The sequence below is a fragment of the Lynx canadensis genome, chromosome B3, assembly GCF_007474595.2.
Source record: "Lynx canadensis isolate LIC74 chromosome B3, mLynCan4.pri.v2, whole genome shotgun sequence".
Lineage (NCBI taxonomy): Eukaryota > Metazoa > Chordata > Mammalia > Carnivora > Felidae > Lynx > Lynx canadensis.
Window position 1 is genome coordinate 140,716,298 of NC_044308.2, and position 14,762 is coordinate 140,731,059.

General features: G+C 54.7%; 1 protein-coding gene across 4 annotated transcripts in view; it reads right to left on the minus strand.

Annotated features, from left to right (window-relative positions):
- The window catches only part of BCL11B (BAF chromatin remodeling complex subunit BCL11B), a 97,079-nt gene that overhangs the window by 69,621 nt on the left and 12,696 nt on the right, over window positions 1-14,762 (minus strand). For 2 of the 4 annotated variants that reach the window (XM_030319938.2, XM_030319936.2), the window contains exon 2: window positions 13,409-13,774. In XM_030319938.2, the coding sequence (XP_030175798.1) occupies window positions 13,409-13,774 (366 nt within the window). Of the gene's footprint in view, window positions 1-13,408; window positions 13,778-14,762 lie in introns of all 4 variants that reach the window. The other 2 variants (XM_030319937.2, XM_030319935.2) reach the window with 1 other exon arrangement.

Here is a 14,762-nt window from a genome sequence, read left to right on the forward strand (position 1 = left end):
TTCTTTCTGTAAAGGAATCCGGTAACATAAATATTAATCAAACACGAGAATCTGCCTTTCCAGTCTGGGACCATTACGAGTGCCGGATTGTGATCTTTACAGATATTTACAGATATTCAAAGGCAGATTCTATCTTGTTGGAACTGTTATAAATGGACGTCTGAGAAATCACCGAGCAAGTTCAGGCAGATATGAAAACCTTCCTGTCCAGGACTGCCAGCAGCTTTGAGTTCCCAAGTGTTGAATTTGTTACCTTTTCTGTAGGCCTTTCAAAAAAATAAATTGACAAATGCCTTCAGATTCCTCCAGAAGAAAAGCAAGCTGCTCAAAGTTCGGGATAGCTAAATCTGAGATTTAAGACTGACTCTTACTCTAAATGCCATGAAGGCATTGTTTACAAAATAGTTTAGCCTTTGATAGCACAGAAAGTGCGATATTCTGTTATGATTTGGGTCAGCCCAAATCATAAATAAATACGTATATACATATTTTTAAAAATTACCTCGACTCCTGTTACAGCAAATGTATTCCGTTTGGTTCAGACCTATTTCTGAATAATGGAAAATAGAGACGTGGTTCCAACTGTAGCCTAGAAAAGCTGTCACAGTGAAGGTAAACTTTTAATCTTCTATAGGCAAACAGCATACATTTTTATTTCTGGAGTAACAGCTTTGGGAAAATGTTTGAACATTTTCTTAAGAGCTTTGTGGTAAATACATTGGGCGTCCAACCACTGCTTTTCTGGGTCTTTAAGGGTCTGTTGGAGTGCTTTAAACAATTGGAGGCCAATTTTTAAGAAGCAAAAATAAAGAGAGACTCCTAGCAAGGTGACCATTTGCATACAAATTCTCTTTCGGGGGGTGCTTATTGTAAGAGAAGTCGGGTTGGAGGAAGGACTGACATTAATTCCCTGTAATTCCACGAGGCTTTGTGCCCTACTCTACTAGAGGGTTCCATTCCCACACAATTGGGAAAACACTTTTGTTCTTGAGTGTTTTAAAATCCCAGCCCCCAGGAATTCCCTCTAGAAAAGCAGGCTCTCCCTCCTCCCCCCACCGGGGGGTGGGGGGTGTGGAAAGCTACAAAGAAAACCACTTTGGGACGGGACTGTTTGCCCTGGATGGACACAAACGCACAAAGGAACTCTTTGAGGCTCCCTGCAAACGGGCCTCACCTGGATCCGGGGAACTGCCGGGCTCTGTCGGGCCAAGGTGGGCTGATGCCGGGCTCGGTCGGGCGCGACCCTTTCAGAGCGCTGGCGGCGGGCGGAGAAGGGATCCCGGGGCGCCCCCAGGACCCAAGACAAATGCCCGGGAAGGAACGCCACCCCAGAGAGGAGCCCCGCCCCTCGCGCGCTGGTTTTGAGGCTGGGGCCACTGGCGGGAGTTTTCAGGGGTCCTGAAATGCAATTCCCCACGCCCGGGAAGGTCACTAGTCAGGGCGCGCGCCTGGGGGTCCGGGAGGGGAAGGAGGGTGGAGGAGGGGCGGGCCCGAGCGCACAAAGGGGCCCCGGGCCGGCGGGCTCCCCGCCCTTGACCTTGGGTCTCCGCCTCCATCCATCTCCGCCCGCTGCCAGGGAAGGGGGCTGGCCCGGGGCCAAGGGCGAGCTCGCAGGGCTGCTGCCGGGCGGGGGCCGACAAGGGGCCGCCGGGGGCGGGGGAAAGGGGCTCGGAAAAAAAGACTCGAGGGCTGCAGAGTGCTCCGAGGAAACCTGCATTCCAACTCCCCCGGCTCCCTCTGGAGCCAGGTCCCGGGGAGGCTCCGATTCACTGCACGCCTCCCACCCCCCCCCCCAAAGCAAAAGTTGCTGGAATGCACCGAGGAAGCCCCCTCCCCGGGGCTAACCCTACGACTCGCCCACTCCCCGCCCCCCTCGGACCCGGGCCGAGAGGGGGAGGGGAGCTGTCACGGGAGGAAGAAAGAAGCGCGCCTTCCCGGCGAGGCCAGATGCGGGCAGGGTCAGCTGCGCCTCCGCCCGCCCCTCGCCGCCCCGCTCGGGCAGCTGGCCCATTAAGCCCCCGAATTATGCATGGACCTGGAGCCCCCTCGGCCCTCCCGCCCCAAGAAGACACAATCAACGTGCGCGGCGGGCCGGGGCCGGGAGAGCAGAAGAGACGTGGCCGATGGTCGCCTAACCGCGCGCCCCGGGGCGCAGGCTGGAGAGGCCGCGGGCGAATCTGCGAAGCCGGCTGCCCGGAGGGGACCAGGCGCGCCCAAAGGCCCGGGAGCGGCGCCTCAGAGCCCCCCGCGGGACCGCAGCCGGCCGGATGGGGGGTGGGCACCGACCGCGGAGAAGGCCCCCGGTGCAATCACGGTGTTGCCAGTGTCCGACCGTTTCCGCGCGGGGTCCGCCGGAGCTGTGCACCACCCGCCTCGGGTGTGCCCGGGCTTGGAAGTGAGAGGAGGGGAGACTTACGGACCCCAACCCTGGAGCCCCCCCAGGGGCGGGGCCTGAAGTCCCCGACGGGCCTGTCAGGAATTCTGCCCCTGCCCCCTCCCACGTGGAAGGGAATGATTTGCTAGGGGCGCACCGTCAGGGACGGAGGCGAGGAGGCCAGGAGTGGGGAGGGTCGCTGGAGATCCCGAAAGGGGGCAAGATGAGTCTTGAAAGTTGCAACCGTCGGGGCACACGGGACATTGCATTGGTGGTGAGGCAGGTGGCGCCTGGTTTCATGGGAGCAGAAGTTCAGTCTCAGGGTTGGTTGGATTCTGATGTCCAACTCCCCACCGCTCCCCATAGTCTTAGAAGGCGCCCCCCCACCAGGGACCCCCAGCACTAGGCAGCCCCGAGGGTCTCGCGTCTTCCACTAAATGCCATTTTCGGTGTCCCGAATGGCTGTGCTGTGGGAAAGCAAGTCCCGGACATCGGAGTGTGGAACTTGTTTGCTATCTTGGGCCCTGTTTGTTTCTGGAAATGAGTTCCCTCTCGCTTTTCCTTCCCCTCAAAAGCAAAAGCCAGGTCAGGAAAATTATATACTTCTTTTTCCCAGCGAATAAAGGCGCCTCCTTTGCAGGGAAAGTTTTACAAGCCAATGATGTCAATGATGCAAGGAGAAGACCACACTGTTTAGGTTTCTTAATTGGCTGGCTTTGAACTCTCGGTGGGAGGGGGAAGGAATCCACTCTGGCTCCCTTGGAGAACTTAGTTTTGTGGGGTCTACCAACCTCAATCAAACGTTTTAGCCAGTTGCTGGGGTGGGAAGAGGTCATCAAAGCTTTGTCCTGTTTCTCCATAAGGGAAACAAAGAACCCTAGATGGCTAGAGAGGAAGCCCAGGACAGACAGTCCCTGGCCACCCCCCCCCCCCGGTCAAGGGGGGACCCCTAGAACCCAGCTGGGGGACTACATTCTCCAGATGCCATGCTCTGCCCGGAAAAGTCTTTAAAACAAAGCCAGTGAGTGCTTTCTCTATGACTTTCAAGGATTCCTTTGGTACCTGAAGTCAGAAAAGCTGAATTGTGCTTTCTGGACACTGCAGGGTTGGACAGATGTCCTCACTGTAGCTTCCTCACAATCCAGGCACGGGGGCTAACAAGGGGCAGGGCTCTGTTCATGGGGGTTCATCATGGGTGGGCACTGACCCACACACCTGTTTGTACCTTTGAGTCTGGACTTATCTGCCTGCATCTAAGGCTGTGTCCACACTTGCAACCAGAAGGTTATGGAAGGTGTGCAGGTACTCAGCCCCGGGGCGGTCAACAGCCCTGATCAAACGTTGCCTTGGCTTAGAAAACTAGGTGGCTGTCCTGAGCTGAGAGGTTCACCCTGCCCTCGGCATTGCATCTGAACAGCTGTCTTCTCTCCACAGCAGGAATGGGGGGTTCTGACTTCTCACCTCCAACAAAAGGCCATTTTGTTCATATCCTTCTACCCAAAGGAGCCTGGGGTCCCAGTTTTCATGCAGTTGGGACCGGCAGCAAGCACTCTCCCAACCTAACTCTCATCAAGTGATTACTCGTTCTCCTGTCATTCATCCCCCCACCCCCACCCCAGCACAGAATCATCCTTCCTAAGCCATCCCCTCTCCTCCAGATCAAAACCAGCAGACCACCAGGAGGGCCCTAAGGAAACCCACTTAAAAACAAAATACAAACGGGCACCTGGGTGGCTCAGTCGGTTAAGCGTCCGACTTCAGCTCAGGTCATGATCTTACGGTTCATGAGTTCGAGCCCCATGTCGGGCTCTGTGCTGACAGCTCAGAGCCTGGAGCCTGCTTTGGATTCCGTCTCTCTCTCTCTCTCTGTGCCCCTCCCCTGCTCACACTGTCTCTCTCTCTCTCTCTCTCTCTCTCTCTCTCAAAAATGAATAAACTTAAAAAAAATTGTTTAAAAAAAATTTTAAAACAAAATACAAATGAAACCTAGGGGTACCCGGGTGGCTGAGTAGGTTAAGCGGCCAATTTCAGCTCAGGTCGTGATTTCATGGCTCATGAGTTTGGCCCCGCATCAGGCTCTGCTTGGAGCCTGCTTGGGATTCCCTCTCTTCCTCTCACTGCCCCTTAGCCATTCTCATGTGCACACGTGTTCTCTCTCCCAAAACAAATAAATAAAAATGAAAAAAATAAAACAAGGGGGCGCCTGGGTGGCTCTGTCGGTTGGGTGTCTGACTTCGGCTCAGGTCATGATCTCGCAGTTTGTGAGTTGGAGCCCCACGTCCGGCTCTAGGGCTGATGGCTCGGAGTCCGGAGCCTCTTTGGATTCTGTTTCTCCCCTCTCTTTGTTCCTCCCCCACTCACGCTCTGTCTCTGTCTCTCTCTCAAAAATAAACAAACATTCAAACTAAAAAATAAAGTAATTACATAAAATAAAACCTAGAAGCCTTGCCCTCTCCAGAAAGGCCTCCAGGTCCCTGGGTCCAGCTCGGAGCCTCCAAGTCCTGGTCACCAGAAGCCAGGAGCTCCTTCTTGGGCTTAATTTGGGCAAGGCCGACACCCCTACACCCTTAGGTCAACCGGTCACCACCTAGGAACGCCTGGGTCACGGCTGGCTTCAGGTTTTGTGGGGCCTGAGGTTTATACCATTCGGGAGGGAGGTCCTTTTAACAACAACAACGAAAAAAAACACCAAACCACACCCACAACATCAGGGTCAGGGCCTGGAAGACATACACGAATGGTCCCGAGCCCACACTCGGTCACCCTCTCCGTGAAGGCAGCACATCCTCCCGGAAGGCTCTCTGCAGCTTTGAGCAGAACTAGTTCTCATTTCGGCCACCAGTGTCTTCAAAGAAAGTTACTTCCTAAGCCCAAAGGAGGAAAGCCTTTCGGGCGGCTGGGTGGGAGGGTGTAGGTAGGAAGCTTCCCCTCCCCCACACGTGCAGGGGTTGCGGGGCGGGGGGTGGGCCTGCAGCTGTTGGAAACCACTGGTAGCTCCTTCTCCTATTTCAGCTCAGGAAGCTCAGGCCCAAAGAGGGGGAGGGTCCGCTCAAGGTCACACCGCCCGTCAGCCGCAGGGCATGGACACGTGCGTACCCCCCGGGTCTCTGGCCCGAGCCCACTCCGGCTGCCAGTCCCCACCCGCATTCAGTAGGCCCGGCTCAGCCCCTAACAAGGCGGCTTTGCACAGCGGTCGGCACAAAACCCACCTACGTGCACAGGACCGGGGTGGGGGCAGGTCCACCGTCCCGACTTCTTCAGCTCCCACGAGACCCCAGGTCTCGTCGCGGAGCTTGCCCCTCCGGGTGGAGATCACCCGTCGTCTGGCTGGCAGCAGAAGCGGCCTGTGCCAGCCGCAGTTACAGACCCTCGTGGTCCCCTGGGCTCCCTGTGAGGAGGTCACAGGCCAGGAGTCGGGAGCCCGGCGCCCAGGCTCGACTCTGTCGCTGCCTCTAGAAGTGTTTATGCAAAAGCCTCTTAACCCCTCTAGGACTCGGTCTCCTCATCTACAAAACGAAAGTAGTAACTGATTTATCACCTCTCATGGGGCAGAGACAGTGGATGGGAACAGAGGACGAACTACGACCACGGGAAGCACAGCGGCGCCACAGGAAGAGCATGACTGCCTGAGTTCACACCCTCGGCCCCTTCTCACCAGCTGTGTGACCCTGGGCAAATTACTCAATGTCTCTGTGCTTCAGTTTCCTCTTTGGTATTGTGGGCTTCATACCAGCACCCTAGCTCCTGGAGGTGTGAGGAGGTTTAAATCAGTCAATAGTTGCCAAGCCCTTCAAACAGTGAGTGGTCCACCGTAAGTTCTTGTAAGTACGCGTTAAATTCAAAACCCAAATATGAAAATGCAGTCTTTTTGTTTCTTCAGGGAAAAGACGAACCCGAGGGCACAGGGGTGACAGCGGGACTGCCCTAGTTATAGTTTGCTGACAGAGCCCCCTCCTAACAGTTTCTACAGCTAATGGTTATGCATCAGTCAGGAATGAAAATTGGCAAAAAAAAAAAAAAAAAAAGGCTAGCTGTCAAGTGCCTAATAAAAAACTTACGCCAACTGCTATCTATTTACTGTCAAATGAAAAACCCAATAATAATAATAATAACTGAGGCTGAGGGTTCCCCACCTGAGAACCAGCGCCTTGCCTCGCTCCCTTCCTTAACTTCCTCTCCTCTTCCTGAATGGCTCTGCAAGCTTGGAAATCACAGATAATAAGGGCCCCAAACCTAAAGGAAACCTGAGGAAAAAAACCAAAATGACCCTGTAGCTAACTAGGATTTTTTTGTCTGTCTTTATTTATTTATTTATTTACTTATTGTTAATGTTTATTTACTTTTGCAAAAGCGAGAGACAGAGAGAGAGAGAGAGACAGAGCATGAGCGGGGGAGGCGCAGAGAGAGAGGGAGACAGAATCCGAAGCAGACTCCAGGCTCTGAGCTGTCAGCACAGAGCCCGACGCGGGGCTCGAACCCACAAACCGCGAGATCATGACCTGAGCCGAAGTCGGACGCTCGACCGACTGAGCCACCCAGGCGTCCCTTGTCTTCTTTTTAATTCGATACAATTTTCAACTACAATTCAGTGCGATGGTCATGTTTACAGCTGCTGACACTCTGCAGCCGTTGGTACCATTTACCTTCAGTCTCTGGCCCCCCGTTTACAAGTGAGGAAACTGGGTCTCCGCAAGGGAAAAGGGCTTGCCTCCAGTCACACGGCTTGGTGTGGCGAGAGGGCACCTGACTCCAGATAACTGGGGTCTGGGCTCAGCCCTGCCAGTAACCAGTTCCAGGTAAGAATGGGAGGGTCAGCAAGGAGACCCTTCCAGCTCAGGCCAAGAGGCCACAATCCCTACACGGATCCCTCCAGTGGTTCTCCATTATTAATAACAGCTAACAACTCCACAAGGACCTAGTGCGTGCATACGTGGTCTAAATCAAACCTTGCAACAAGCCTGAAAGATATCTCCATGCTACAGGAAATGGGGACTTGGAGAGGTGAAAAACTGGTTGAAGGTCATTCAACAAGTCACTGGCAACCCCCAAATCCCAGCCCAGATCCACCCATCTGCATTCATATCTTATTGCCTTCTCCCCCACTGCCCACCTCTCCAAAACCTTCACCACGAAGTACAGACAACAGTATGATGTTACCACAGACCGTGGGTCAAGACCTCTGGGGCCTGAAGGCCCTGGGCCATATCCGCAAGTGTCATACCCTGGGATGCTCTTCAAAGACCTTGGACAGGGTCTAGAGGTAGCGCCTGCCCCCACAGGTCTCGCCAGCCAGGCAGCGTTGGACTACGCTTCCCTAGAAACCTCCATTCCCTGGGCTACCTGAGGTAGCCAGGCAGAGTCGAGTCTGACTCCACTTTGCCGTGTGACCTTGGGCAAGCCCCTTAGCCCCTCCAAGCATCAGCTCAAAGTGGGGTTAGAAATACCTATTTCAAAGCGGGGTTAGAGGTATCTGTTTTAAGGTTGGTATCTATTTCAAGACGACATAAGCCAAGAAAAGCACCTAGCACGATGTGGGTTACCAGGTAGGCCCCCTCTTTCTTCCCCATCGGCCACCAGCCCTGCCCAAGTTCTGGGGTCAGCCCTACTATGCCTAGCCCCAGGGCCATGTCTCTCAGGCAGCACCCTCCACTATTCCTTGGTGCAGACAGAACTAATAATTAGCTGTCACAATTTAATAATACAAAAATATAATCCATGCTACAACACACACGGATTTAACTAATCTTAATTTGGAGGCAAAATAACAACTCTAAATATATCAAGCGCAAGTTTTTAAAGACACCCTGCAAGTGGGGTTTATCTCCATTTTCCAGCACAAGCAAGTTATTTAGTTTCTTCCACTGGCCAAGCTAATATTCTCCTTTTCACATTTATCTCTTTTTTTTTTTTTTTTTTTTTTTTTTTTTTTTTTTTTTTTAAAGTCTGAAGTGCACATTTGCAGAGCGGCATGTAAATCCTCTGGCTGATCAGAAGCCCTTTTCTGCAACACATTTTGACTAGTGATGGGTCACTGGGACCCCAAACCAAGTCCCCTGCCTGCGTCCCGCCTGCTACGAGGACCCCCTCCCACCCCCCCTCTCCTGTCTCCAGGCGCATCCCTGTCCCTTCTTAGGTTCTAGATGAAGATGTGCAGAGCGGGTGGGGCCATCGCAGCAGGGAACTGCCTGCTCCTTCCAGCCCAGGGGGATCTGCCACCTCCTGTCACCCGCTGCCTGCCTCCTGCATTTCTCCAGAAATCTGACATTTGGGGTTTGGGGAAAGGACGGGGAAAAAAGGCAAAAGGCAAACCTATGACTGACAGCTGATGGCTCATTCCTCCGGTTACAGCTCCATTTGGTTATGGAAGGGGTGATAACACGTAAAAACGAATTACCTGTGATCAAGAGCCTTCCCTCCAGTGGCTATAAAATGGGGATTTCTAAGGAGGAATCGGCGTCAATGGCTGAGAGAGATACCCCAGGTGAGTTTTCAAGATTCTCACTGGGGAGCAAACACCTCGTGCTTTCAAGCAGGGTCCACGCTCTTTCAGAAAGCTTTTTAGAAGCTTCCGCCTGTCAGGCATCTGGCTGCAGGGGGACCCTGCATTAGGTGGGTGCCCTGTAGGCCTCCGTCCGTCCCTGGCATGGGACTGAAAAGTAGGTACAGGGGAGGAACCCGAGGCCCAGAAAAGTGAGGCGGCCTGCCTGGGTGGGGTCTGGAATCGCACCCCTCCCGACCGCCACCAAAGCCCATGCTGCCCACGGTCCTCCCCAGGGTGACCCACTATCCGCGCGGTCACCACGCGACAGTAACGTGACCAAAGATGGCTGGGGGAGGGGGACACACAACAGCTGTGCGGACTCGGTTTCCCACGGCGGAATTCTCCGAGCCCAATGGAAGTTTCTCCCCAATTCCTGGAAGGCCTACTTTAGCACCACTAACAGCACGGAACGATGGAGCTGGGGTAACAGCACCAGCAAGGGAGGAGGAGGAGGAGGGTGGAAGGCCGCAGCACGTGGGCCGGGTGCCAGGCACACATCATCCGCGCCCCACAGTTACTGTTGGGTGAGGAAACTGCAGCTTGGAAGGTCAGGTCACCCGGCCAAGGCTGGCAGGCAGCACGTGGCCTCCCTGGTGCAGGCTGAGAGCCCCAAGCACCCCAAGCCCCCTTCTCCCCACCCCTCCTCAAGTCACCCGTCCCAGATAACGGTTCAGAGACTCCCGCTCTTTGCAAACCACGGAACCCACCTCCTCTCCCCCTCCCCCCACCCCAGGATCTGCTACCCTCACCTCCCAGCTCCATCAGAACCCTCCGCACAGGTGGGAGAATGTAGTGGGAAGGGGACTTAGGAAATGTGAAGAACTCCTACAGAGGCAGACGCCTGCCCTGAGTCGGGTCTCCAGGCCGAAGCCCCCACCTCTGCCCAAGCGCCCCCCTCCCGCCCCCGCCCGTCTGTCCCCAGATGGGCCTCAGACACAGGCACCATGGACCTCCCCTGGCCGCAGCACACGGCCAAGGTGCAGGGCCCAGGGCCGTAACTGCACACATCAAGAGTGAGGTTGCTACCTACTCATACTCCGCCATGTCCCCCAAGGGGGACAGAGAAGCAGCCCAGAAGGCCATGCTCCCACCCCCTGGGGGTTCTGTCACCCCTTGGCCAGGTGGGGAGGCTCCGGGCAGGGGAAGAGCAACAGCTGCTTGTTTAGTAAATGAACAAACGAACGAATGAATGAATGAATGAACGAAGAATGAACGCCCTCCAGGACACAAAGTCCAGAAAGTTCCTCCTGCCACTCTCCTACTTCTCTGTCATTAAAAAAAAGAAAAGAAATAATTAACTACTCCTTTTATGCCCGTCTCCAAACTGCAGAGTCCCAAGGAAAGGGCTGATCCAGAGTCCTACCGGGGTGCAATGACCGACCGAATTTCAACCCCCATCTCACCCTGGGGGGGGCGGGCCGTGAGGGTGAAAGGGAGCCCACATATTTACAGGCCAGCCCCGCCCCTCCATCTCGGGATCCCCGCCTCTGGAAGCATGGAGGGCTAGAACCCGTCTGGACAACACACACAGACTGTTGGTTCCAGGAAAGAAAAGGCACTCGGGGTCACCATGAGCACCTCACTCGCGACAGCCAAGCCAGAGACCAACACCCAAGAGGTTAACAGCCACCGGCTCACCGGCAACCGGCCTTGGGAAGCACAGCGGGGCACAGACGGGCTGCTCGAGCGCATCCCTCCCCAACACAGACGGGAAGCAGGAACAGGGGAGGCCCGGGCGAGGCCAGCGGTGCCACGGGCCTGGGCAGCAGCTGTGCGGATTTCCGGAAGCCCGGGCGGAGAAGCGCCTGTGATTCCTAGTCCCCCTCTTAAAATATAAAGACTCAATTATCTTTGAGCAGCTTGCTTTACACATGAATTGACACATTTATTTTACAATAAATAACTGAAAGTTATCTGTGTTTCCTTTACTGTTAATCTACACAGAGAAATAATAAACAGGGCTTGTCTACAGAAATGCAAGTAATGCAAGTCCTCAGAATTCAATTAAGCTAAAATAATTAATGCTCCCACCATATTAAATTCCTTTACACATTGGAGCCACTGAAGTTTTATTCTTTAATCTTTTCCTTTTTATTAAATGAAGAAGAAGAAGAAGAAGAAGAAGAAGAAGAAGAAGAAGAAGAAGAAGAAGAAGGAGGAGAAGGAGGAGAAGGAGGAAGAGGGGAAGAAGAAGAGGAAGGAGAAAAAGAAAAGTTGGTGCCCAAGTGGGGAGGGGAAAAAGGGAAAAGGGAGACTGGAAAGAAAGCATGATGTCTTTAGACATCGTGGTTGTCTTCAGCTGACACAGCATGGAGACTGTTTTGTGCCTTTGATTAAAATAACATTTTAAATGCTTTGAACAAACATATCTCTTTAGACTTCTAAGGGATTATTTTACATATTTCTTCGAGAATGAAGGAATCCATTCGTCCTGTTGCTGAACAGAAAAGGCCAAGAATATCTTTCGTCACACATAAAATAAAAATACTGTAGGCTGCTGCAGTATTAGAACCCGAGAAAAGGGGCGCGGGGAGGGGTGGGGGGATGAGGACAAAGCCGCCTTGCAGATTAACTTTTGCCTTTTATGAAATCGCATTCAGTGGCTTTCTTAAACAAACCTGCCCACAGTGATCGGCAGGCTCTCGCTGGGAAATACCTTCAACGTAAAACGAGGATTCGGATGGTTTTTGGTGAAAGCAAAATGCCTTTCCATCCATTGAAACAGTAGTAGGGACCAGAGTCTCATGGGCAGAAGCCCCCCCGTGCCAGAAAGGTCTGTGGACACTGACGCCAGGTGTTTATTCTACTGGAGAAAACTACGCCCCCAGTGTCAAAGAAAAGAAAGCCACGGGAACACCAACAACACCAACCTAAGGGACCCAGCACCTTTCTCGACCGGAGGTTCCAACCCTAACGAAGGCAGCATCGCTAAGCTCCACAGGGCATTCTGAGAAACCGGGGTTTACATGACCATGGCCCTGAGCGTGTTTGGACATTCTCCTCAGAGCCCTTGGCAACTTGACAAGGTGAGAGGGGTCACTCCAGGACCCCCACCAGAAGGCAAAGCCCACAGGCCAGTAGGATTTGACGGGGTCTCCCCAGCACCCGCATGTGCCAGTGGGAGTCTGCACACAACCACAGTCTCTTCCCAAGAGAGAGCTCATTCATCCCATTTTACAGATGGGCACATTGAGGCCCAACCTCTCCAAGCTGCCAGGTGGCTTGCTTCCTGCATCGCCCTGACTGCCTCCTGGGTGACGGGGCCCTCTGCTCCAGCAGGCCCACCCTCCGAGGAGGAACACACAGAGCCTCGGTCCCTCCAGCACCTCTGCTAGCTGCCGTGCCGAAAACTCAGCCGGCACCTACTCGCACACTGAGGCACCAGAGGGGACCCCGATGGGAAAGTTCCGCTAGCAAATCATTTATGGAGCCCCTTGCTCATTCAGTCCTCACCCCAGGCCCACCGGTATTTTCACCCACTGTTAACAGATGAGGAAACTGAGTCCTAGACTCATGACGCAGCTTGTCCAATGTCAACCGGCAGGATTTGAGCCCTCATCCGCAGGCACCCTGACGCCATCTTTCTGTAGGCTCTAGGGAACACGGGCAACCAAGGCCCTCTTTCTCTGCTGGGCCTCCCAGGCTCAGAAGTACGACCCAGAAGCTTCCACGGAGCGTGGGCTCCCCGGACGAGGCTCTGGTGTGCCACAGCCATGGCCCGACGGGTGCCCATTCACTGTGGCGAGCAGCCCCAGCTGGAGGACGCAACCTGACACCTGCCCGTCCAGGTGGTAAGAGTCGGCTGTCCAGGTGGTCAGCTGAGTGGGCATGCCAAAGGGGAGGGGCGCGGTGCTCCAACAAGTCCCCACAGGCCCTTCCCTAGACCTCCTGGAAGGATCAGGCAACATCAGAAGGGGCCTCCGAGATCACCTCTTTTTACAGATGGGAATCTGAGGCCAGAGAGAGGAAGAGGAGGAAATGAGGGCTCCTGTTCCAAAGTGCCCGCCAGGCCCTCCCCTCAGGCCACATCTCATTCCACCTCACAACAACCCTACGGAGATAGGTCTCATTAGCTCCATTTCATAGATGGAAAAACTGATTTGTCCAAGTCGTGAACACAGACGCCAACCCGAGACTATCTGGCTGCACAGCCAGAGACTGAGCCAAGAACACCAGCAAACCGAGGGCCAGTTAGCCTTCCGAATTTCCATTCCGTACTCCCGGCCACCTGCAGACTAGGCCCCACAACACAGTCTCACTGCCAAAAGCAAAGCCACCAGCGGCCAGCTGTGCCTCTCTAAGCCCCAGGCCTGTCTCGTCCCGAGGGTCACCCAGACAGTGGCCCCTCAGAAAGGGCCAGCCCTGGCTGGCGGTCCTATCCCCGTAGGCCCCAGATCCTCCCAGTACCGACCCCCGGCACAGCGAGGGGGGAGGCAGGCGTGGGACCCGGGAGGTGGCTGCAGCGGTGCCCTGGCCAGTGCAATGCTCCATACCTGCAATGTTCTCCTGCTTGGGGCAGATGCCTTTCGTGGGCGAGACCAGGTGGTCATCTTCGTCGGGGGTGACCTGGATCCCGATCTCCACCGGCTCGGACACTTTCCTGAGCTCGGAGCGCGAAGAGGGCGGCGGGCTGCCCTTGTCCAGGCCTTTGTCATAGCAAGCACCCAGGCTGCCGCCACACTGTTTCTTCTTGTGCTCTATAAAAACCAGGATGTCCCCCAGGGGGAAGTTCATCTGACACTGTCCACAGGTGAGCAGGTCAGGGTCGGGGCCACCCACCATCAGCCCCAGGCTGCTGGGCTCCTCTATTTCCAGACCCTCGTCTTCCTCGAGGATGGCGGCCTCCACATGGTCAGCCTCTGCTGGAAGAGAGAGAGGAGAGGGGGGTAGAGAAGACAGAGATGGGCTTAGGCAATCACAGGCACCCCTCGGCCATCCCAACCCTTCCCCACCAAGAGGGGGCCCCTCCGCTGCAGGGTACTAGAGGTCACCAAGTCCGCGCATGACCCCTGGAAGCCACAGATGGGCAAACTGAGGCCCCAGGAGCAACTCCGCAGCTCCCGTTTGTTGCTTAACTCACTGCTGAACTGACTGCTTTGTAGTTTATTTGCTGTCGATTTCCCCCCCTCCCTGCACCCCCCCTACGACATGGCATGTAAACACATACACGTGCGCGTGCACAGAACACCCATCCCGCTTTCACAAGAGGCTCAGTGTCACGAGCCCAGTGCTTCAAGCTAGAGACGAATCTCTCCCACTTTACATCCTCTGAGAATCACCCGGGGAGCTCCGAACACCACCCCCCCACACACACACACACACATACACACAGTGCTCAGATGGCAGCCCAGACCAGTTACAGGGAGATCCAAACGTCAGATTGTCTTTTTGTTTTTTTAAGACTCCTCAGGTGATTCCAGTGGGCAGCCGAGGCTGAGAGCTTCCAGCCGGTTCCCCCTGCCTGGGCTGGCTCGGCCGCCCCTCCCCCCTTCCCTTCCACCGTTCATTCATGTCCTCCCCATTCATGGGAGCCTTGCTTGTATTCCTCTACCTCAGACCTGGCTGCACCCCAGACAAGAAAGCAGAACCCCAGACGGGCGTCAGGCAGCCAGTCCTTAGGAGAGAAAGAAGCCCGCATGCTCAGAAAGCAACAAGTGAGTGTTGGTTCAAAAAGAAATGCTGAAGAAAAACACAATGCCGGGGAAAGGACGCCGAGAGAGTCGGCTGGCTGAAAGAGGGAGCCGGCTTTCCTGCCAAACACCCTGCTCCTGGTCAGCCCTCCACCACTTTGTAGATTTCCCAACACTCATCAACTCCCCCACTGTCCTTTTTGTTGGTTGGTTTTAT